Source organism: Thrips palmi, unplaced genomic scaffold (assembly GCF_012932325.1).
Source record: "Thrips palmi isolate BJ-2018 unplaced genomic scaffold, TpBJ-2018v1 HiC_scaffold_18, whole genome shotgun sequence".
In the NCBI taxonomy this organism is placed as follows: domain Eukaryota; kingdom Metazoa; phylum Arthropoda; class Insecta; order Thysanoptera; family Thripidae; genus Thrips; species Thrips palmi.
The window spans coordinates 12051175-12072319 of record NW_023144627.1 but is presented as its reverse complement, the minus strand read 5'-3'; the positions used below and the strand labels follow the sequence as shown (position 1 = coordinate 12072319).

General features: G+C 60.4%; 1 protein-coding gene across 1 annotated transcript in view; it reads right to left on the bottom strand.

The window, feature by feature from the left end:
• LOC117644713 overlaps positions 1 to 21145 on the bottom strand; it is a 79274-nt gene that overhangs the window by 9561 nt on the left and 48568 nt on the right. Inside the window, exons 4-6 of the mRNA XM_034384326.1 lie at positions 9703 to 9770; positions 4286 to 4540; positions 1852 to 2076 (exon numbers count right to left, since the gene is read on the bottom strand). Of these exons, the coding sequence (XP_034240217.1) occupies positions 1852 to 2076; positions 4286 to 4540; positions 9703 to 9770 (548 nt within the window). The remainder of the gene's footprint in view (positions 1 to 1851; positions 2077 to 4285; positions 4541 to 9702; positions 9771 to 21145) is intronic.

Genomic DNA, 21145 nt, shown 5'->3' with positions numbered 1-21145 from the left:
CGCCTCCGCCGGTCTTCTGGCCCACTGTATACCACGCCCTGTCGTTCAGACAGCGGGGTGCACGTCGCGAAAGTGTTTTCACAGCACCGAGCTTTTCGTTCTTCATTGTTTGAAACCAGTTTTCCAAAATTTGCTGTGAATGTTTCTCGGAGTGTCTGCTGCAGACATTCCAGCAACAGAGTGGCGCCCGGCGTCGAGAAGACATTCCTGGGACGGCCGAGGAGGCGCCCGGCCCGCCGTCTCTGGCCGTCTCGCAACTTCAGCGGAACCAGACCGGAGGGAGGTAACCGGAGCCCCTGCACGCAGCGCGGCGCGGCGCGGCGCGCACGCTGACCTGGAGGCGCCTGGAGGTGCCTGGAGCGCGGAGCGGGAGATGGCATGACGTCTGTGCATGTTTCATGCAAGCGTGTCTGCCGTATCAGGGAGCGATCCGGAACAGTGCTCCATCCCTGTCTCTCTCGCGCTCGCGGGGCGTTGCGCGGGGGTGCGAGAGGGACGGCGCTGTTGGGAACCAGCCGCGCGGCTACAGTGTACAGTGCCACACGCAGAGAGGCTGGCGGCCGCTGGCGGCGTGCTTCACGAACGCCGCCTGTCCGTTCGCCCCGAGGCGCCCCGAGGCGTGCGTGCGGGGTGCGTCCACCTGGGGGCGCACAGTGGGCCAGAAAACAGGTGGAGGCGGCCAAAGTTCTTGGCGCGTTTTGAAAACCAGAGTCGCTGAATGGGACTCGAACCGAACGTGTGACCCCACCGATGGATTGCTCTCCGAACGAGGAATCCATTGGTGGGGTCATTCGCTCGGTTCGAGTCCTGTGTAGCGACTCCGGAGCTCAAAACGCGTCTAGAGTTTTGGCCGCCTCCGCCGGTCTTCTGGCCCACTGTGGGACGCCAGCCCCCAACAGTGGACCAGCCCCCGGGGCGCTGCGCGCTGCGCGCTTCGCTGCGGGCTGCCGTACACAAGGCCCTAAGCGATCGCGGCACGCGAGGCGACGCGTCCGACTTTGACGCCGAGTCGGCTAAAAAGGGCGGCCAGTGCCATTGTCCGCCTCCTCATCGGGCCGTTCATCGGGCCGCTCAGCGCGTTCAGCGGGCCGCCGTCACAAAGCATCGGAAGCACCAGGACGCCGATCACGACGACGACGCCACTTCGCTTTTGTGCTCTTTTATTTTTCATCTCGCCCCGAGACGCGCGGCTGACGTGCGCGACCTGTGAATGCCGTCGCCGGCGTCGCCGTGACACAGGGGACGCGCGGCATCCGCGAGGTTTTTGTAAAAGTTGTCGAAGTCGGTCCTCCTTGCCGCCGCGCCGCGCAATGCCGCGCCGGGGAATACTGATGTCGTGGTGCGCGTGCGCGGCGCGCGCCAGGGGACGCGACGCCGGCGTGACGTGTCGTGACGCGATAGGTTGGCCTGCCGTGCCCTGCCTGCCGCGTTTGCCGATGGAATATCATTGCGAATGGCAGCCGTACTCGCTGGCATTACGTTTGACGGGATCATCTCAGACCTCCCCCTCCCCCCCACCCCCAAGTTGGCCCACTGATGGCACGCCGTTCGCACAAAAGGGAAATAAGGCGCCGGCTTGCAAAGGCGAGGCGACGTCTCAGCTTCGGGACGCTTCGGGACGCTTCGCTTCGGGACACTTCGGGACGCTTCAGGACGCTTCGGGACACTTCGGGACGCTTCAGGACGCTTCGGGACGCTTCGGGACGCTTCGGGACGCTTCGGGCAGCCGCTCGGCTCGCGCGACGGACGCGGCTGAAGCGACGAAAAGCGCGCCAAAATTTTGCACCCTTTTCCCGCATAACGCCAGAAAGGGTAACATTGCCTTAGATCTGGAAAGAAACGGGAACTCACCCCTGGTGAGCCGCATGTTCTTGGAGCCGACGGTGGCGGAGGTGAGCCCGGTGCAGGTGGCGTCCCCGGACTGCGCCACCGAGTAGCCCTCGGGCGTGGGCTCGTACACGAAGCACCGGTAGCGCTCCTCGTCGCTGGCGGCCGTCTTGTGGTGGTACTGCAGCTTGCCCACCATGTAGCGCGTCGAGCCCTCCTTCCAGTCCGCCACGCACTCCAGCTCCTCGACTGCAAGGAAAAAAAAGACAGTGCTGCTGCTCAAACTTGCGCATTTTAATGCGCAGCGCAGCGGGTCCGCCGCGCGAAAAAAAAATGAGAGAAAAAGGCGAGGAAAGTGCAAAAAAGTGCTTCGTCAGGGGGCCCTGCTGGCGATAAGGGATGTGCTTACGTGGTGTGTGTGCGTGTGTGTGTGTGCGTGTGCGTGTGTGGGGGGAAGCCTATGCTTATCGTTTCGAAAGCAACAACTCCAAGTGCGGCTCGCGTCGTGATTTGCCGCTCACTAACTGGGCCAAGTCCAAGTTGTTGTTGTTGTTGTTGTTGTTGTTGTTGGGTACGACGCGCGGCTCTGTCAAACACCACGACCTGGGCCACGGCCTAGGCCACGGCGGTACAGTGTTCGCCTGGCGGGGTCGGGAGCCAAACTAACCTCCCCCCCCCCCCGGAGCGGGATGCAGCAGGCTTATCGCGTCGTTCACTTCGTTAACTAATGCCACGCCGGCAATGCCCTGGCAATGCCCGCCCGCCCTGCCAGCCCCGCCCCGCCCTGCCCCGCCAGTCCAGTGGCACAGCGTACGCCTGGCCGAACCAGGCCGCTCACACACCTACCGTCGCCTCCAGCGAGCAAGCCCCGGGACACCGACATATCACTCACGGTGGAGATTTCCCCCAAACAAGTTCGACGAAGCACCTAAGGTGCACTCAATTTTCGGAGGTCAGTAACAAAGTCAGCTGCACCACTGTGATACGGACAACTTTCGCCACGGTAGGGCGCATCTTCCCATGAGACCTTTATAGTGTGCCGCCACGCCCCCGCCTTGCCTGCGGCCTTCGCCATAGCCTTCTCGCGCTGGTCCGCGGTGGCGGCCGGTCCGCGCCCAGTCCGATATATTATGCCGGGGCGAACAAATTAAATTTTCACTGCAGCGGGTGGCTCGAATTAACGCTCCGCGATGGTGCATTATTGCTCGGCGGGGCGTGGCGGGGCGTGGCGGGGCGTGGCGGGGCGTGGCGGGGCGTGGCGGGGCGTGGCCCAGGGCCCAGGGATCGGGGTCGATTTATCACACGCGGGCCGCAAACACAGAAGCAGAGCAAACAGTGCGGCGTTTCACGAAAAACAACAACCGCGGTAATAATACGGTCCCCGCGCTTAAATTACGCGACGCGTCAAAAATTCAACGACTTCTAATTTTATTTTTTAGGCGGAGGTCAGGAGGCAAATTTTTGGACGAAGCTGCCAATTTTGGGTGAAAGCAGACTGCTCTCTGAGCTGATGGACACGCGACGACACACCGTCATGGCGGGGCCGGGCGGGGCCGCGCGCGCACGTACACTCACTGTGAACTGTGTTCCTTCCCCAGCCGACATGACCTCCTTTCCGCGTTCCGTTTTTCCGTTTTTCTCCGGGAAGACAGCGGCGGGAAACGCACACACAGTGGTACAGTGGCGTGGTGACGTTTTTCTCGCGTCTCCTGTTAGTGGTGCGCGCACGTTGGAAAGTCCTTACTCTTGCTCTCCCGGCCACTGATGCTAACAGCGCCTTGTCCCGCTCCCCCCCCCCTTCTCTCTCTCTCCCTCGCTTCCTTCACGTCTGTCATTTGCTTCCCGCCACAGACGCAGCGGAATGCGTGCAATTTTCCCCGCCGCGAAAAATAGCCGCCCGTATCGGTGGTCGCCCGCAGTGTGTGTGTTTGTGTGTTTGTGTGCGTGAGTGCGTGGAGCGTGTGTGAGCGGGGCAAATATTCCAAGTCGAGCGCCTGAGAGGTACGCCGTGCCGCCACGCTGCAGAGCGTCGCGGGCCTGCCTACTCTACCGACTGCAGGCGTCCCCGGCCGCAGCCAGCGAGTCAGGGTAGGGTTGCCACATGAGCGCGACGCGCTAGTGTCGATAGGGTTGCCACCCGCAGCATGCCTACGAGGCGATATCTGGGCTTTGCTCTCGAGAGCGTTGCCTCCCGGACGCGTTTTGAGCTCCAGAGTCGCTAAATGGTACTCGAACAGAACGTGTGACCCCACCATTGGATTGCTCTCCGAACGAGCAATCCATTGGTGGGTCACACGTTCTGTTCGAGTACCACTTAGCGACTCTGGAGCTCAAAACGCGTCCAGAGTTTTGGCCGTCTGCGCCGGTCTTCTGACCCACTGTGCGTCGTGGGAGGGTTGCGCTGCTTTTGTTCCAACACTGGCTGGCAGTGGTTTCGATTCCTGGAGCGGGTACTCACTGGTGCTCTCCGTGCTGGGCACGTCGGGGCAGGCTTGGTAGCGCAGCCGCAGCCTGGCCGGGTCGGTGCAGCCCTCCAGCCTGGACACGGGCCACGCGCACTCGCCCGAGTTCCTGGAGTACGTGAAGTTGAAGGGCGGGTCGAGCAGCGGGCAGCGCTGCGGCGCCGCGTCCGCGCGGAACATGGAGAAGAGCGTGGTGTCGATGGGGATGCTCTGGCACAGGCCCTGGATGCGCTCGGCCGTCTCGCAGTACGCTGGAACAAGCAAAGCCCGTCAGCCTCGTCGTCAGCGTCGTCAGCTCGACCCTGTCACGCCGCTGCGGCGCCCGCCACACAGTGGGCCGGAAGACCGGTGGAGGCGGACAAAACTCCAGACGCGTTTTTAGCTCCAGAGTCGCTCAATGAGACTCGAACCGAACGTGGGACCCCACCAATGGATTCCTCGTCCGAAGAGCAATCCATTGGTGTGGTCACACGTTCGGTTCGAGTCCCGTCCAGCGACTCTGGAGCTCAAAACGCGTCTCGAATTTTGGCCGCCTCCACCGGTCCTCTGGCCCACTGTGCGCCACTGCCACTCTCCGTGAGCCACTTGAGCTCCTTATTCGGGCGCAGGCAACCATACGGCTTGGCCGCACATTCTGTTATCAGATCATCATCGGATTAGCATTAAAACCGCATCGCAGTGGAAAAAGTTGGGAATAAAGTCTTCCCTCCATTATCGAGGGCCAGCGGGGAAGGGGGAGGGGGAGGGGGACATGGAGGGGTGGGGGTAAGCCCTATCTCCTCACGTCAGCGCGCCCCACCACGGTATATATGTATGTAGTACAGCCCGTTAGCAGCCAACTCTGCCTCGTGTGTGTGTGTGTGTGTGTGTGTGTGTGTGTCCCTCTCTCGCTGCTGGCACTGCTGGGTGGCGCGAACAGCGGATGCAGCACATTTCCGGGCAATTAATTATATTTTGTCGCTGGCTTCCCGCCTCGCCGAAACGGACCTCACACATGACGGCGCAGCCCGCGATACTTTCCCAGAAATAGCGCCGCAGCCCCCGTGCGTGTGCGTGTGTGTGTGAGAGAGAGAAAGAGACGCTGTGCTTTAGCGCGGACGCAGTAAAGTGTCTCGTATTAGTTGCCGTTTGCTTCCAATGAAACAAAGTCGAATTATTTGTCGCGTTGATGTTCCCAAAAGCTTGCGGGGCTCCTATCGTGGCATCTGTTGCGGTGACGCCTGGGAAATAGTTTCCGTGTGTGTGTGTGTGTGTGTGAGAGAGAGAGAGAGAGAGAAAGAGAAAGGGGGGGGGGGTAATTACACAAGTGTTTGCCCCGAATCGGGCGGTGCAATTGTCGGCACACGAAGCGACGCTTCGGCGGTGCAGGGCGGAGCCGCGTAGTGTTTGTCTTGGCGTCAGTCAGTGTGCGAGAGGCAGAGCGAGAGAAAGAGAGAGAGAGAGAGAGAGAGAGAGAGAGAGAGAGAGAGAGAGAGAGAGAGAGAGAGAGAGAGAGAGAGACGAGGAGCAGTGAACCTGTCCCTTTTACCCATTTTGTCCTTTCCTCCCTGCTTTCGTGCCAGAGCTCCACAGGTTCGCGCGTTAAAAAGGACAGTGACTCCGTGTGTGTTGTTTGCGTGTGTGTGTGTGTGGGGGGGGGGGGGTAGAGCGAGGGCAAGGGGTTTGTACTGGAGTGTTGCTTGCGACACCTCCCTGCGCTGATTGCAACACAATGCTCTTTCATCAAGTATGTATCTCGCCCTCCTTACCCTGCCCCCCCCCCCCCCTTGCGGCACCAGCAGCGTGCGTCGGAGCGGCTCCCCAACGTGCCCCCGACAAGAGCGGTCCCGGGAGGCAGCGCCATGGAATTACAAGGTAAACAAGTTCTTTTCCGGGAATCCTCACCGCTGCGCTGCAGCCCTGCTGGCCTGCGCCCTGCTGGCCTGCGCCCTGCTGGCCTGCGCCCTGCTGGCCTGCGCCCTGCTGGCCTGCGCCCTGCTGGCCTGCGCCCTGCTGGCCTGCGCCCTGCTGGCCTGCGCCCTGCTGGCCTGCGCCCTGCTGGCCTGCGCCCTGCTGGCCTGCGCCCTGCTGGCCTGCGCCCTGCTGGCCTGCGCCCTGCTGGCCTGCGCCCTGCTGGCCTGCGCCCTGCGCCCTGCAGCTACGCGGTCGTTTAGTTTGGCGGGTCCCCCGGTGGCCGGCCAGGCCGAGGGCCGGGCTGCCCGCTCTGCCAGGGGTGCCTGACCGACCGCCGGGCTGCCTGCTCGGCGCGCGGAAGGGGTGAGGGCCGGCAGGCAAATCACTGCTTTCCATTCCCTTTGAAGGGCTGGCTGCGGCCGGGCTGGCCACCAGTCTATGAAAATCAGGGGCGCGGTGTTAAGCTGCTGCCCCCCCTCTCTCTCAGAGTGTCTGTGTCCGGCTCGAGAGAGCGGAGTGTTGCCGACAGACAACTGGCTGGAGGAAAAATGAAAACATTGTCTGGCCGATTTAGCTCTTGTTAGAAGATAACCCAGGCGACACACGTGTTGCCAGAGGGGCACGTAGAACCAAGGACGCACGCACCAACCAACACACTGCACACCCACACAAACAAGAGCACGCCTCTCGAAAACAAACAACCCGCCGACCCCTGCGGCGCCTGTGGCACTGCAGCCCAGTTTTCACCTTCACCTCGACCTTCGCGAGAGGTCCGCCTCAAAGGATGAAAAAGTGGGGGAAAATGAGGTCGGTGTGTGTGTGTGTGTGTGTTCCCTGCAGCAAAGCCGCGCTGGTGTAATAATTCTCATACCGACAGAACAAAGACGTTTCAGAGCGCAAATAGAAATCGGAATTGGGTCGAGGTCGTGCCGCGCCTTTGCGGTGCCTTTGCAGTGCCTTTGCAGTGCAGGGCCACGCGGCGGATGGCAGGGCAACTTCCCGCTCCTGCCGTGGCCAACGCGAACGCCAACGCGAACGCCGACGTTACGCTCGCGGCGTGTGGAATTCTTCAGTGTCGCGCTCGTGGCGTGGCAGCGCTCGCAGCGCCCTCTGGCCCACTGGCGGCGGCGAGGAGAGGCACTACACACACCACATTATTTATTCCATAACACGAGGCGCGCGCACACGCACACACACACACACACACACGTGCCGGCAGTTATTACCACACCGCCCTTCTCTCTCTCTCTCTCTCTCTCTCTCTCTCTCTCTCTCTCTCTCTCTCTCCCTCGCGCCGCATTCTTGCGCTCATTGCGGTATTGCTCGTCTCCTTGAGGGAGGCGATGTGTTTCCCCCTCCCTCCCCCTCCCCCCTTCGCGGAGACTGTCGCCCTCCGCCCTCATCATCGCGCCAGGCCTCCTTTTGTTTTGACCTGGTGGCCGATTCGGGGAACACGGACGGACAGACAGACAGACAGACAGGCAGACAGACAGACAGACAGACAGACAGACAGACAGACAGACAGACAGAGCAAGCCGATACTGTAATAGGGCCAATGGGGCTCATATGCTCGTGTCTGCGAATCCGGCAGTAGCCTCTCCCCTGTTGAGCCCGACACCCCTCCTCCATGCAAAGAAGGAACCAACCAGGCGGACAAAAATGGATTCGCGTTTCTCTTTTATCATCTTCCCGTCTCTCTCTCTCCCTCTCTCTCCTTTTTTCCTCGTATTGCTCCGCGTTCCCCGCGGTTTCACGCGACTGCGCCGCAGAACGGCGCAGAACGGCTCTCCTCTCTCCGTCGCACTCATTACAAGTGCGGGGCTGCGGTGAGGTTGGTCGGTGTGGCCGCCAGCCGTATGGAGCCAAATCGCATCGCAGCGGCTGCGGAACGAGACCGGGCCCATGTGGCATGCCTTGTCCGAAAAAAAAAAATGCTAGGACAAAAAAAAAGAGCAAAAATGGTGGTTGATGAAAAAAAATATTAAACATTTCCGGAGCGTGGTGGCCATTGTTTTAGACTCTCGAACGTTAGAACGGCAGCCTAATTTCCCAGTGCCCCACTTGGGCTCTGGCCGTGGCTGCACCATCGCCGTAACGGCAATGCGGCATGGCGCGGCCTGGCGCGCCGTCGTCGGTCGGGTCGCCCCAAAGTAGTTTGCAATTAATTAAAAATGCGGCAGTGTTGCCATCGTAATGCCATAAGCACGTCAGCCATAAGCACGTCCGTGCCGGCGTGCGTCCGTGCGCACGTGTGTGTGTGTGTGTATGTGTGTGTGTGTGTGCAAAGGGCAAAACGTGATGCAAAGGATGTAAGAGGGCGAGGACAGGGGGTGCAGTGTGAGTCGAAATGAGGGGACTGGGGCAGAGGCAGGCAGGGGCGGGCAGGGCAGGGAGAAGGCGGAAAATAGGGGTGGCGGGGCATGGCGAGTGTTGGCGGCCGGGCCAGGCCGCGGGGATGTTGGGGTCGACGACGAGCAGAAGGGCATTCATTAGGACGCCCTTTTCGTCCAGATTGCCGCCAACAGCTCAAAACGGAAAGCTGCGCGGAATAGCGGGAAAGAGACGGCGGAAAAAAAAGTTGAATTCGTGTACTTTGTGTTGAGCCATGTAAGAGTGCGCGAGGCCGCGCAGAGAAAAACCATCGCTTGCAGAATGAAAATACGTATACGCATGCCGCTGGTTCATAGAAACCCTCGCAAAATATTTCATAAGCTTGTCGGAAATGTTTGAGATTTTTAAAAGGGCATCTGGGCAGATTAAAATAAAAATGAAAAATGTTAAATTTTCATTTTGAATTTCTGCACTTGTTTCTCGAGTGAAATTTCTCAACTGTTGCCGGTGCACCCGCCCTGTTTCCCCCTGGATCCTCGCTGCTCGCTCACTTGGCTCGCGCTGCTGCGTGGCACGCCGAGGCACGCCGAGGCACGCTACGATTGGTTCCCGTTGAGTGCCCCCTCCCTCCCCCTCCCCCTCCCCGCGGAACATCATGCTGAGGCGGTGGGGGATGCAACAGTGTTTCATCCATAATTCAATTTCATTCTTTCTTTAGAAGACGGAGCGCGCGCCGCGGCCAGCAAGCTGCTCGGGTTGAGACCGTTGAGACTGGAGACCGGCGGGGAGGGAGAGGAGGGGAAGGTCCGGCGGCTCGTGTCGAAACAAAAGACCGGGCCTTTAAAAATCCTAATCAAGGCAGCGTCTTTGTCGACGTTCGAGACGACGACTGTTAAGCTGTTTACACCTCGGCGACCCAGGTCGACCCAGGTCGCCATGACTCGTGCATCGGGACGTTTCTCGCGTCGCCCCGCTTCTGAAACCGCTGTAGGAAGGGGCGCTGCGTTTCTTTCCCAGTGTGTCTCACTCCCACTGCCGGTTACGGTCCAAGTGCGTGCGCAGGCCACTGCCTTTAACGGCCAAAATCTCATTATAGGCCTTTACAACGGCACTGCGTCGTAAACGGAAGCGAGAGGGGGGGGGGGGGGAGGGGGGGAGGAAGCGCCCCCCGGTCCCACATCGCACTCACTCTCTTTGTACTGAAGCACGTTCGGGTGCATCTCGTGGATCGAGACGCAGCGGAAGCATTTCTCCTTCCTGGAACAGAAAAGATCACAGCAAGTTTTTAGAGGACTGATACCAATTCACGACTGCACAGTTCTCCGCCTTCATCACTCGTCGGAGAAATCAGTCGTCTCAAGGTGCGGTATTTTCGAGGTCGGTTTCTTTTTCTCTGTCGACAAAAAGAGAAAACAAAATCCAGCCGCGACGTGCACGAAACTTTTTCGAGTATAATCTGCGTTTCTCCCGTCGGACGCAAACAACAACAACAGAAATAACAACGGTCACAGAGCTGAGCAGCAGCTTGTCAAAACAGGCGGCACTTGCATTGTGCGACACACACACACACAGTGTGGTGGGTGTAGGGGCAGCAGCTCCGCTCGACGGAGCACCAAAACATTTCCATCAAAGTTTCCGGAAAAACGCACGGCGTCTCCGCGCGTGCGGCTCGCCCTGGCTCGCTCTCCCCGGAGTGATCGCGGAGCGGCGCAGCACAGCGCAGCACCCGGCCGGAGGGACTTCCGGGGGCGGGGGCCGAGTCCACCCCCACACCGCCTGGTTCGTGCGCCGGCCGCGCGGAGGGCCCAGAGGGCTCGCCAGAGGGCGGCGCGGAGCGCTAATTCGTAAGTTGGACGGATAAAGTACCGCCGCGTCGGACCGCGGGTTCACCCTCGCCGTTGACACGAGTGAATATTTCAAAGCCGGTGTCGCGTCGCCGCCCCCAGCCGCCCCCGGCCGCCCCCGGCCGCCCCCGGCCGCCCCCGCCAGCAACAACTGCCTGCCGCCACCTGAGTCCCTCTCTCCTATAAATGAAATTATGCGAGTCTGTCGGCCGTCCTGAGAGAGAGATACAGACGCACGCACACACACACAGAGGCGGCGGAGACACGGTTGACAGGTAGAGTACCGGGAAGCGACGCGCGGCCCGCTGCCAGCGCGCCGCTCTCGTACGGAGAATAAGTTTACAGATCGCTTTGGGCCCTTAGGGCTCCCCGTTGGGGCTCCCCTTTGGGGCTCCCCCTCCCCTTTCCCTCCTCTTAGGGCCCCACGCACGTCCTGGATTGCCATTCTTCCGCGATTTCCTCCCTAAACAATATCAAAACCCCCTCAGCCTCGGCGGTCTCAGCCGAAGTGTCGCGGGGAGAGAGAGGAGGGGAGCGCGCGCCCTGCCGCCAAGCCTGCCGCCCTGCCGCCGCCCCGCCACTTTGGAGAGCCACGACCGCCCCGGCGCCCTGAGCGTGCTCGCCATTTAATGGCATCCCCAGCAACAACAACAGCAACAACAACAACAAAGCACAACAAGATGATTTCATTTCGAAATCGTCGCTCATTATTTATTTTTTGAGGCTCGGATCGGTATTGCAGTATTGAGGCTCAAGTTTTAGCAAGGTGAATATGACGCCACCCCTATTTTCGGTACAGTCGCGGAACGTTTTTCCGGGGGCATTTCACCGCCTGCTAGCTGGATTTCCGGGCGTGCTTTTGCCGGCGGTTCGGGCTGGTTGGCCGACCTGTCCGAGGCCGGCGTGCCCGATGACGGTTCGCGCCAATTTCCGAATTAATTGGCGGCCCTGATGGATATGGCCGCGGCGCCGTGCAGGCATGGCTGGCGGTGGCTGCCCGTTATGGCCGGAAAAACACTAATCGAGCCGATCCACTGCTAATCTGCAGCGCGCTGCTCGTCACACGCAGTGTGGGCACGCAACGGTCCGTCCGTCCGTCCGTCCGTCCGTCTGTCTGTCTGTCTGTCTGTCTGTCTGTCTGTCTGTCTGTCTGTCTGTGCACCTGCCTGTCCGCCCGCCCGTCCATCCCGCGGCCATCATGGCGGAAGACATCGAATGGCTAATGCTCGACGGGACGACTGCGGGCGGGGCGGGGCGGGGCGGTGGGAATGGGCGAGCTCATCTCTCGTGACGTATTGTTGTGGAAGGCGTGGCGTGGCGGGGCGTGGCGTGCTCACGCTCAGTCACGCCTGGCGTACCTCGCAATACCCCGCAATGCCTCGCCATGCTTGGCCATGCTCACTGGCGGCCACTAGTCCGCCGGTTGTTCACAACACGGCGTATTCACTCGCCGCACAGCCAGCACGGCCCGCACGGCCTGGAGGCGGAAACAGCCTCCAATTTCGGGGCTCTCGGGGCTTTCGGCTGTGCCGGCCTGCCCGCCCGGTCGGGTACACCGGATACTCGACAAAGGTCCTGTCCGTTCGAGCGCGTTTTTGAACCGCCGTCCACTCGTTGAGCCTGCTGTCGAATTTCTCCTCCCGCGTCGACATTTTTCTTTGGCACTTTTCAAACTTCTTCCAGTTTACCTTTGGAAGTCTTCGACGAGGAGCCGTCAGAAAAATCATAAATACAGTCCGGGTTCCTGCACTCCGGGGCCGGGTCCCGATCTGCCATTCACCCCCACCTGAGGCGCATATCCATGCCACCCCCCCCCCCCCTCTCTGCCCGGAGCGCGGCACAATAGGCCGCAGACACGGCACTGTCGTGCACACTGTCGTGCACTGTCCGTCCGAACGGCCGGACGGCCCAACGGAACGGCCCCAGCGCTTTGTGCGACACCATCCATCCAAGGGCGTACACCACACCGTAAAAAAAAGGCGCGGATTACAAAGCGAAGCGCGGGGGATGAAATGCACTGCGGGAAAGAGGACCGACCGCGAAAAAAAAAAAAAAAAAGACCGGAAGAAAGTAAGTAGAGGATTTAGAGCGCGCACGAAAAAAAAATTGACCGCAATTTCGGACGCCTTTTATTTTTTCCTTTTCGCCACTTTCGATGCGTGGGCACTCCGAGGAAAAGAGTTCCGTCTTTTCTTTTTCTTCCCTTTTTCCCCGACGCACACTTCGTGCCACTTCGTGCCTCTTCGGCGGCGCGTACCTGCTGCGACTTCGTGCGCGGAATCAGGGAATCCATCGAAATTCTGCGAATGAGTCAGTCGACCGCCAGCCTTTGGGGGTGGCAGAGGGGTGGGGGAAGTGGGTCGAATGAGGCGTCGGCGGCGCCACACCTGCAGATTGAAACGTCGGGCTTATTCGGTGGACAGCATTAGCAAGGCGGTGAGAGGGAAAGGAAAAAAAATGTCGTGAAGAAAATGAAGATGCCGTGAATTGAGGTGTATGCGTGTGGTCTAAACGTCCTAGAAAAGATAATTTTTTCCTAAAATTGCGAATTTTAAGTTCGAATTTTGGGGGATTAATCTTGAGCAGCATCGTTATCAAGTTCATTTCTCCTAGAAATATCCACCCTTTTCGATCACCCGGCGTAATTTTTCCCACACTCTCCTCAATGGCGAAAAAAATGAGAGTGGCGGTGGTCTGCCAGGAGAGAATTAAATTCAGCGACACCAGAAGGCCGATTCCGATTTTTCAATATCGGGGGCGGTGGGATGGATTTGACTAAGTAGCGGCCCGTCGCCACCAAGACGCGGTCGGCGTTGGTGGGGGGCATCGACAGTGTGGACGTGAACCAGGGTGGCCGCGGCCAGTAGACTGGTTCCGAGTTGGAAGTCTCTCTCTCTCGCACTCATGGGGCGCTCCGCACCGGTGCGAGAGAGACAGACCGACGGCCGCACTGTGCGGAATCAGTCTCCAGGGCGTGCCGCTCGGCGTGCCCCTTCGCTCTCCCCCTCCTCCTCGTCGAGGCCTTGGAGGCCTTGGAGGCCTTGGAGGCCGTGGAGGCCGTCTGGGCCGTCTGGGCCAGCAACATCCTGGCCGGCTTACACGGCAAGTAATCTCGGAATATTTATGAAATGAAATTAAAAGGGATGCGCCGGCCGGCTGCTTGGTGGCCGGGACCTCCTTCTTCTCCTCGGAGGGCTGCTCCTTGGAAGCGCTCCACCCCACCCCGCCCCACCCCGCCCCACCCCACCCCACCCCACCCGACCCTCGCGGACTGCAGCGCTCCACGGGAAGAAAGAAGAAACTCGCTTGTAATAACAGCAGCAATTAATTTGGAGTCCGAAATGCGTTCTTTCTTCTCGCCGACCTTCTCTCAGTTCACCACACTCTTCATTGGGTGCGCTAGTTCGGGACGACGGTCACTTCAAGAGCGCGCGCACTCTGACAGCCGAGCTGAGAGCTGCCTCCCGGCGTCACCTGCCCACCGCCGCCCACCGCCGCCCACACGCCTTCGCTCTCATGCCGCGTTGCCGCCCACACGCCCACCCCGCCAACTAGCACCGCCCTCCCCGCCCCGCCGCTCAAAAAGTTTTTATTTAGGGAGCGGGGAAAGGCCGCGATGTAGGATTCGCGATAGCGGTGGCGGGGCGGGGCGGGGTGGGGCGGGGCAGGGCACACGTGGTCCACGCGCACGGGCATGGAGACGTCGAGGGGGAGCAACAAAGATAAGCGGCAAGCAGTCTGAGCTGCGGGGCTGCGGGGCTGCGGGGCTGCGTGTGCGACAGACAGGTACACAGAATGAGTCAAACTCCGAGTACCGCCTCGCTGCAGCACGCTGGCAGCTCCGCCGCGCTGCCGCGGTACTCTGCCAATGAAACCGGTTGCTCCATCTCTCTCGCGACCCCCGCGGAACGCCCCGCCGCCCCGCGAGTGCGAGAGAGACAGAGCCACAGTCGCTGCACGCGACTGCACGTGGCTTCCGTGATGGTGATATATGGTTTGCAAAATTGTGTGCCCGTGAGGCAGGAGGGAGGGAGACACACAGGGAGAGCGAGGAGAGAGAGAGAGAGAGAGAGAGAGAGAGAGAGAGAGAGAGAGAGAGAGAGAGGTCGGGGCGAGGGAGAGTGACTGCAGTACGTGATGCTACTTCTTAACACGGCACTCATAGAGACGCGGCGCGCTTCGTTCGTCTCGTCAGACAAAAAGGGGATGGATCAGGCCGTCAGGGCCGTCAGGCGGATAGACTGGGGCTGGCTGGCGGGGCTGGCGGGGCTGGCGAACACGCAGAGCGACCTAGCGCGACGCCCAGCCACCCCGAGCCACTCACACAGGGATGCAGGCAGCGCCCATTTGCCTGCGACGCAATAAGGATGTTGATGTGTCCTGCGCGCCCCGCCCCGCCCCGCCCCGCCCCGCCCCGCCCCGCCCCGCCCCCCTTTGGCGCCCCACATCACGTTGTCGCGTCGATGCGCCGTCCAGATGGCGCGTCGCTTGGCGTCGCTTGGCGTCGCTTAGCTCCGCTCGAAGCCGCGGCGACGTGTGGCAGGCCTGGCGGTGCCTGGCGGTGCCTGGCGGCGCCTGGCAGCCGCGCTGCTCCCCATAATCACCCATTACACCCCCACACTGCACAGTGTACACTCCCCGAGCGACGCGCGGCCGGGCCCGAGGGCGGGCCGCAGTGCAGACTGCGCGCTCTTTTCAAAGTTTTGCATGGGCCGCCGCGCCGCCAGGCCGCCAGGCCGCCGCGAGTTGACGTGAATGTTTTACACTAAAGAGTCCACTTTAGAAGAGCCTTCGCTAGCGAAGCTGCAGCCGGCAGCACAAGTTGGCTTGATGCGCCGCGCCCGCTCCAGCCGCTCCAGCCGCCAGTCCGTTCCCGCGCGCTGGCGTGTGTTCAACTCCCGGCGACGGCGTTGCCAACCTCCCGTCACCGCTCTCATTTTATAGTGGCGCCACATTGTTGGCGGGAGTTGGCCAGCCTGTCGCGTCCATCCACCTTCAACCTTTTAACTCCAAGTAGTTCATCCGACGCTAGGTAAACCCGTACGTCACCAGCAATGACTTGTCTCTGAATTGAGGCGTTGTTGTTTTGCTAACGGTGTGGCGGCACTCCAGCCGTTTCCGTTTCCATTAAACGGAGCCTTCTAATGCTGGAAGCGTTCGCGCCGAACGCCACGCAGCAGTCGCTTGTTTGGGGCGAAACGCGGCGGCATGGCGGCGGCATCGCGGCGTCATGGCGGTGCGCCGCGGCATCAGTTTTCGACAGGCGACTGCGAAATGCTTTCCCCGCTTGTCGTCTCGCTCCAGCCATGCTCCAGCAGCCAGGCCTCGGCCCTCTCGCTCCAACGGCCTAACTTGATAGACTCTGGAATGACACTCCACGATTTATGTCTCTCTCGCCAACACATTACGGCGGCACACCGAATTTCGCGCATTGACAACATCATCGATTTATTACCCCGCGCGCAATGCCTCAACGCGTCCCTCATTAAAGTGGGAACAACTCGGAGGAAGACGACGAAGGAGGAGAGGGAGAAAGAACGAGAAGAAGATGATGAAACGGAGAGGGACGGAGAAGAAAAAGTTCCCTCACGGCGCCCGCGGACCAGCGGTTAGGCAACACGCTCGGCAGAGCGGCACCGTTTTGCCTACCGGCAAGGCGACCGCGCTGCGAGACGACGAACACGAAAGAAGAAGAAGAAGAAGAAGAAGAAGAAGAAGAAGAAGAAGAAGAAGAAGAAGAAGAAGAAGAAGAAGAAGAAGAAGAAGAAGAAGAAGAAGAAGAAGAAGAAGAAGAAGAAGAAGAAGAAGAAGAAGAAGAGGAAGCGGGAGAAAATAAAATGAGGCACGGTGAGTCTCAATGCTGTTTGGTCGCGACTGGGTGCGGTGCGGTGCGCTGCGGTGCGCTGCCGTGCTCCAGGTGGTGGCGGCGGCAAAAGTTGCTTGATGCGGGAACAAGCGGCGGTCATGTCCGGAAAAGTGGCGTAATGAACATCGCAGTTTAGAGTTTCTTCGCGGAAGCCGCCGCCGCCGCCGGGACGCGAACCACCGACCTGCGCCTGACGTCGTTTTGGGCTCGCTTTGGGCGGCCACTGCGACGGGTTGGTGGTCCAGGGACTTCCCTTTCCACGCCCTCGCTGCGAATCGGTGATAAGCCGGAAGACGAAACGCCCGCCGCGTGTACCGCTCTGCTCGCTCCGCTCCGAGTCATTGAAATGGCAAACAATTGGCGTCTCTTAGCACCTCGTTGTGGCCGCGCCCCGCCGCGCCCCGCCGCGCAGTTCTCATCGCGCAACTTGAAAACTTTGCAAACTAATTACCCTGGGCGTGGCGGTGGCAGCGAAAAAACAGCTGGAGAGCGGCGCGTGTCTGGCGGTGCTGACTGTACCGCTCGCTGCGGTCGGGGCGGGGCTCGACTCGGCGGCCTCGAGCTGCCTCGCCGGCCGGCCGACACGTTGCCTCCGTCCTGCCTATCACGCGCTAGCAGGGCGAGCGGAGCGCGGAGCAAGCGGCGCACTGCGCGGGGCTCTCAGCTGCCCGGAACAGGCGTGCCTCCGGCGTGACGGCGCAGCAGCCACATACCCAAGCACCCACTCACACACAGCGAGGCGCGTGGGCGTTTTAACGGCCGCTCGTACGTCAAACTGGAGGCAGCCCTGCCACCCTGCGATGCAGCGGAGCAGCGACGGCCTCCAGAATGCGGGGCGCACCGCCACACCGCCACACCGCCACACCCAGGCGACATACCTTCGGAGGCCGAGCACAGCACTGCCAGTGGCGTGGGCAAACCCCCTCCGGGCTAATTCCATCCGGGCCGCCTTCCTTCTTACCGGTCCGCATCCCACCTGACCGCATGCAGCCCCCTCCAAAGCAATCACAGCACCCCCCCCCCCTTCCCCGTCTTTCCCCTGGCCATATGACCACCTCCGGAGCACATGTGCATGCCTTGCTGGGCCGCGCGCCCCGCCCCGCCATGGCCCGCCGCGCCCCGCGGCATATTGATAGCTCATTACATTCAATGTGCGGCAAGCAGGCCCACCGAGGGGCGTACCGTACGTGGCGGGGCGGGGCGGGGCGGGGCGGGGCGGGTGCGGCGCGGGGGACGCTGTATACACTAAACGTTGCGTCGTAAATCCCCGGCCCGTGAAACTCTATCTCCCCGTTGTCTACCTCCCCTCCGCCTCTTTCGCGGCCCTCTCTCTTCCTCTCTCTCTTCCTCTCTCTCTCTCTCTCTCTCTCTCTCTCTCTCTCTCTCTCTCTCTCTCTCTCTCTTCCTCTCTCTCTGTCGCACTCTCTTCATTTCCCCGATTTCCTAACGGCCGGTGTAAACTGTTTTATAACGTTATTGTTTTGGGAAGGGCTTTGGGCGCTGGGCGGCGCAGGGCGCAGGGCGTGCCGCCCGCCTGCAGCCGGGGATCAACGAATCAACGCGCGCTGTCTCGGCCACTGCCAAAGTTAATGGCGTTTCATGCCGTTTAATACCCAGCTTAATTGCTGAATTATTCCCATCATGAAACTTTTTATTTATATTTATTTTTAAAAAATCCAGTGGTAAGTACGAGACAGGGCAGAGGAGGACGTCGGCAGTGGAAACGCATTCCCAGAGCCAGCACTGAGAATAATGTTTTTGAAGCCCTGGCGGGCCGCCGGTGCGGTTTTTGAACTATTTTACATGTGCAGGGGCTGCAAGGGCGCTCCAAGAATTTCGCTCTTTTCCGCCGACCGCCGCCTCTGGGCGTCGCTCGGCCGTCCCTCCACGCTCCACTGCTCGGCTTGCTCGGCTTGCTCGGCCGTCGGCTGCGAGGCTGTGTTTGACGAGACAGTCTGGACGGGCAAGGGCGCCTCTACGAGACACTCTGTTTAACACTCTGTAACAATGTGTAACCCTGTTCAACAGGCGGCGGCGGGTAGCACAGCGTGGCACAGCACTGTTACACCATTAGGTTAATCAAGGCGGGGGTTGGCAGGGCCGCCGGGCACAGGTACCTCTTTACAGTGGCCTGCCTGTGCCGGCCCTGACCAGGCCCTGACCCCCCGGGCCGTCTCCACCACACCGCTCCGGGAGGCCCCACGAGTGCGAGAGAGACAGAGCGACGAACGCACACTGCTCGGGCCCGGCGTGGCCCAGCCTGCGGGGCCTTCGTCTTCCATAAATCATGGCTGTAAAATAGTTAGCCCAGCGTGGGCTGACCAGTAGGGGGCTGTCTGTCGCGGGCACATCCCCACCCCGCCCCGCTCGGCTCCGTCCCTTCGCGAGCCGGCAGCAGCCTCTCGCTGTATCTGACGGTCTAAAACGGAGCATAATGAAATAACTGATAGCCCGTCTTGTGAAAGCAGCCCGGCCAGATGTACCAGTGCCCCCTGCTAGCGCGCACGCACGCACACACACACACACACACACACACACACACACCACGATATTTCATTCGCAGTCAGTACGGGGCAGTGGAGCTCCTGCTCCTCCGGTAATGGAAGTTCCATTTCGACAGCGAGGAGATTTATTCGGATCAATAAACCGTTTTCCTTATTTTTGCGCGGTGCGCACAGAGCGGTCATCTCCCCGCTGCCCCCTCCCCCCCCCTCTCTCTCTCTCTTTCGGTCAGCCAAAACATATTGGTTGGACAGCAGGATAAAGGCGGCAGGCACTCGACCTGTGACGTGTGTCGCGCGACGTTCGACTCGGTGAGCGACGTGAACCCAGCGCGGTTTAGACCGGTGGAAGCGTTTTGAACTCCAGAGTCACTAAATGCGACTCGAATCGAACGTGTGACCCCACCAATGGATTGCTCTACGAACGAGGATTCCATTGGTGGGGTCACACGTCCGATTCGAGCCTCATTTAGCGTTTCTGGAGCTCGAAACGCGTCTGGAGTTTTGTCCGCCTCCACCGGTCTTCTGGCCCACTGTGCGTCACTGCTGTCGACCGATAAGGCACGTCCGTCAGGTCGAAACACTGAAGCTGACGTTTGATCCGAGCGTCCTGACTGGCTGGCTGACTGGTCTGGAGGGGCTCAACGCGACTGCGGGGCACCGCGGGGCCTAATCCGTCCGTCCATCGGGGTGTATTTTCGTTTGACACTTCGCGACGACTCGTGTTGTCGCGGAGCGATGAACATGCCGAGCCCGTGCTCCGCTGGGGACGAAACGGGAGCAGTGTCGCGGTCGGCGCGGTCGCGGTGAGGGACATGACGTTCCCGTCGCTGCGCTCTCTGTGCCTATTCTCGGGCGCGCCGCATCCGTCCGCGCGTGCCAGACGCGTCACGGGGCGCTATTGTAACGCGCCTCTCTCCTCCACAAAAGGCCCTCCCCGCTCGCGGGGGCTTCAACCGTAATTCCAAGTAAAAAGCACGCGACGTCCAGCAGCGGCTCAAGGTCACGCGGAGGGGCCTCTGGAGGTCACGGGCCCACATTTCTCTTCTCGGTGCTCACACACACAAGCACACCTGCGGGCGCACACTCACACACACACAAAGACATAACACACACACAGCGCCCGGGGCTTCCGGCCGCTCCGCTCCGCTCCGCCTTGGCCGCGGCAGAAAATAATAGCCTGTCCTTACATCGAAATGGCCAGGATGGCCTTTTTCCTTCGTATTCATAAAATGTCTCTCCCGTTGCAAATCGCTTGCGCGGCGTGGCGTGGCGCAAAGGGAAACGGCCGGCACGGATCAGGATGAAAAATTTACGAGGAAACAGTGTTTTTCTTTTCCGGATCCGCGGAGGAGCGAGAGCGAGCGAGAGAGAGAGAGAGAGAGAGAGAGAGAGAGAGGGGGGGAGAGAGAGAGAGAGAGAGAGAGAGAGAGAGAGAGAGGGGGGGATGGCGGATGGTGGTGCGCACCGGGAAACGATAGACGGAGACGGAAGGGGGAGGCGAGACTTTGAAAGGGGCGCGGTTTGTCACGGTAAAGACTCCATCATCCGCTCTGGCTCGCGGCCGCTCGCGGCCTGCAGGCCTGCACCGTCACTGGTAAAGCCGGAAATGACTCGGCAAATGCGTCCGAGTGGCTGCGAGTCACGGCCCGCTCGAACCGTTTACCCGAGTTCTCACACCCCGTTCCCGCGATGTTGTTTACATCCCCCTTCCCCCTTCTGCACTTACAGTGGATTAAATATGGAACGCCGCGCGCGTTTTCGAGCGCTGTGTCATTACTTTTATTCCGGTCGCCATCGCTCTGTCTCTCTCGCACTCGCGGGCGTTCGGAGTGGTTCCCGAACGGGTGCGAGAGAGACAGCGCGACGCCGAGAGTGTCGTGGTCGGGCGGTGCAAACGAGCGGGTTCCGTGCTGCGGGGGATTGTGGTGCCGGCCAGGCATCCCTCGGCACGCCCCCGCCCCGCCCCGCCCCGCCCCGCCCCGCCCCGCCCCGCCACGCCCCTATCGCGTGGCCTTTGGTATCGCACCGGAGCCTAAACCCGAACCCGGCCCACAATGGACCCGAGTCATAATGAATGTCCATCAGCAGGCTGATTCCGGACAGTCTCTCTGTCGCTCTCGCACCCCTGCGGGACGCCCTGTGAGTTCGAGAGACAGAGAGAGATGAAAAGAATGGAGACTCGTCTCCAGGAAGTATCCTGTGGTTTTGCAGTTCGCAGAGTAAACTCCTTAGGAGACTAGAATAACGTTGTTAAAACGCTAAAAATATAAATTTTGTAACATAATGTCGAAGTGAGGTATAAGTTAATCGGTTTGAGGAAATGTCAATTTTCGACACTGTTTCAACATTTCTTCAATTTTTTTTCGGTGTACTGGGAAAGGCAATGGCTGGGAAAGCCATTTCCCGTTCGTCACGCGC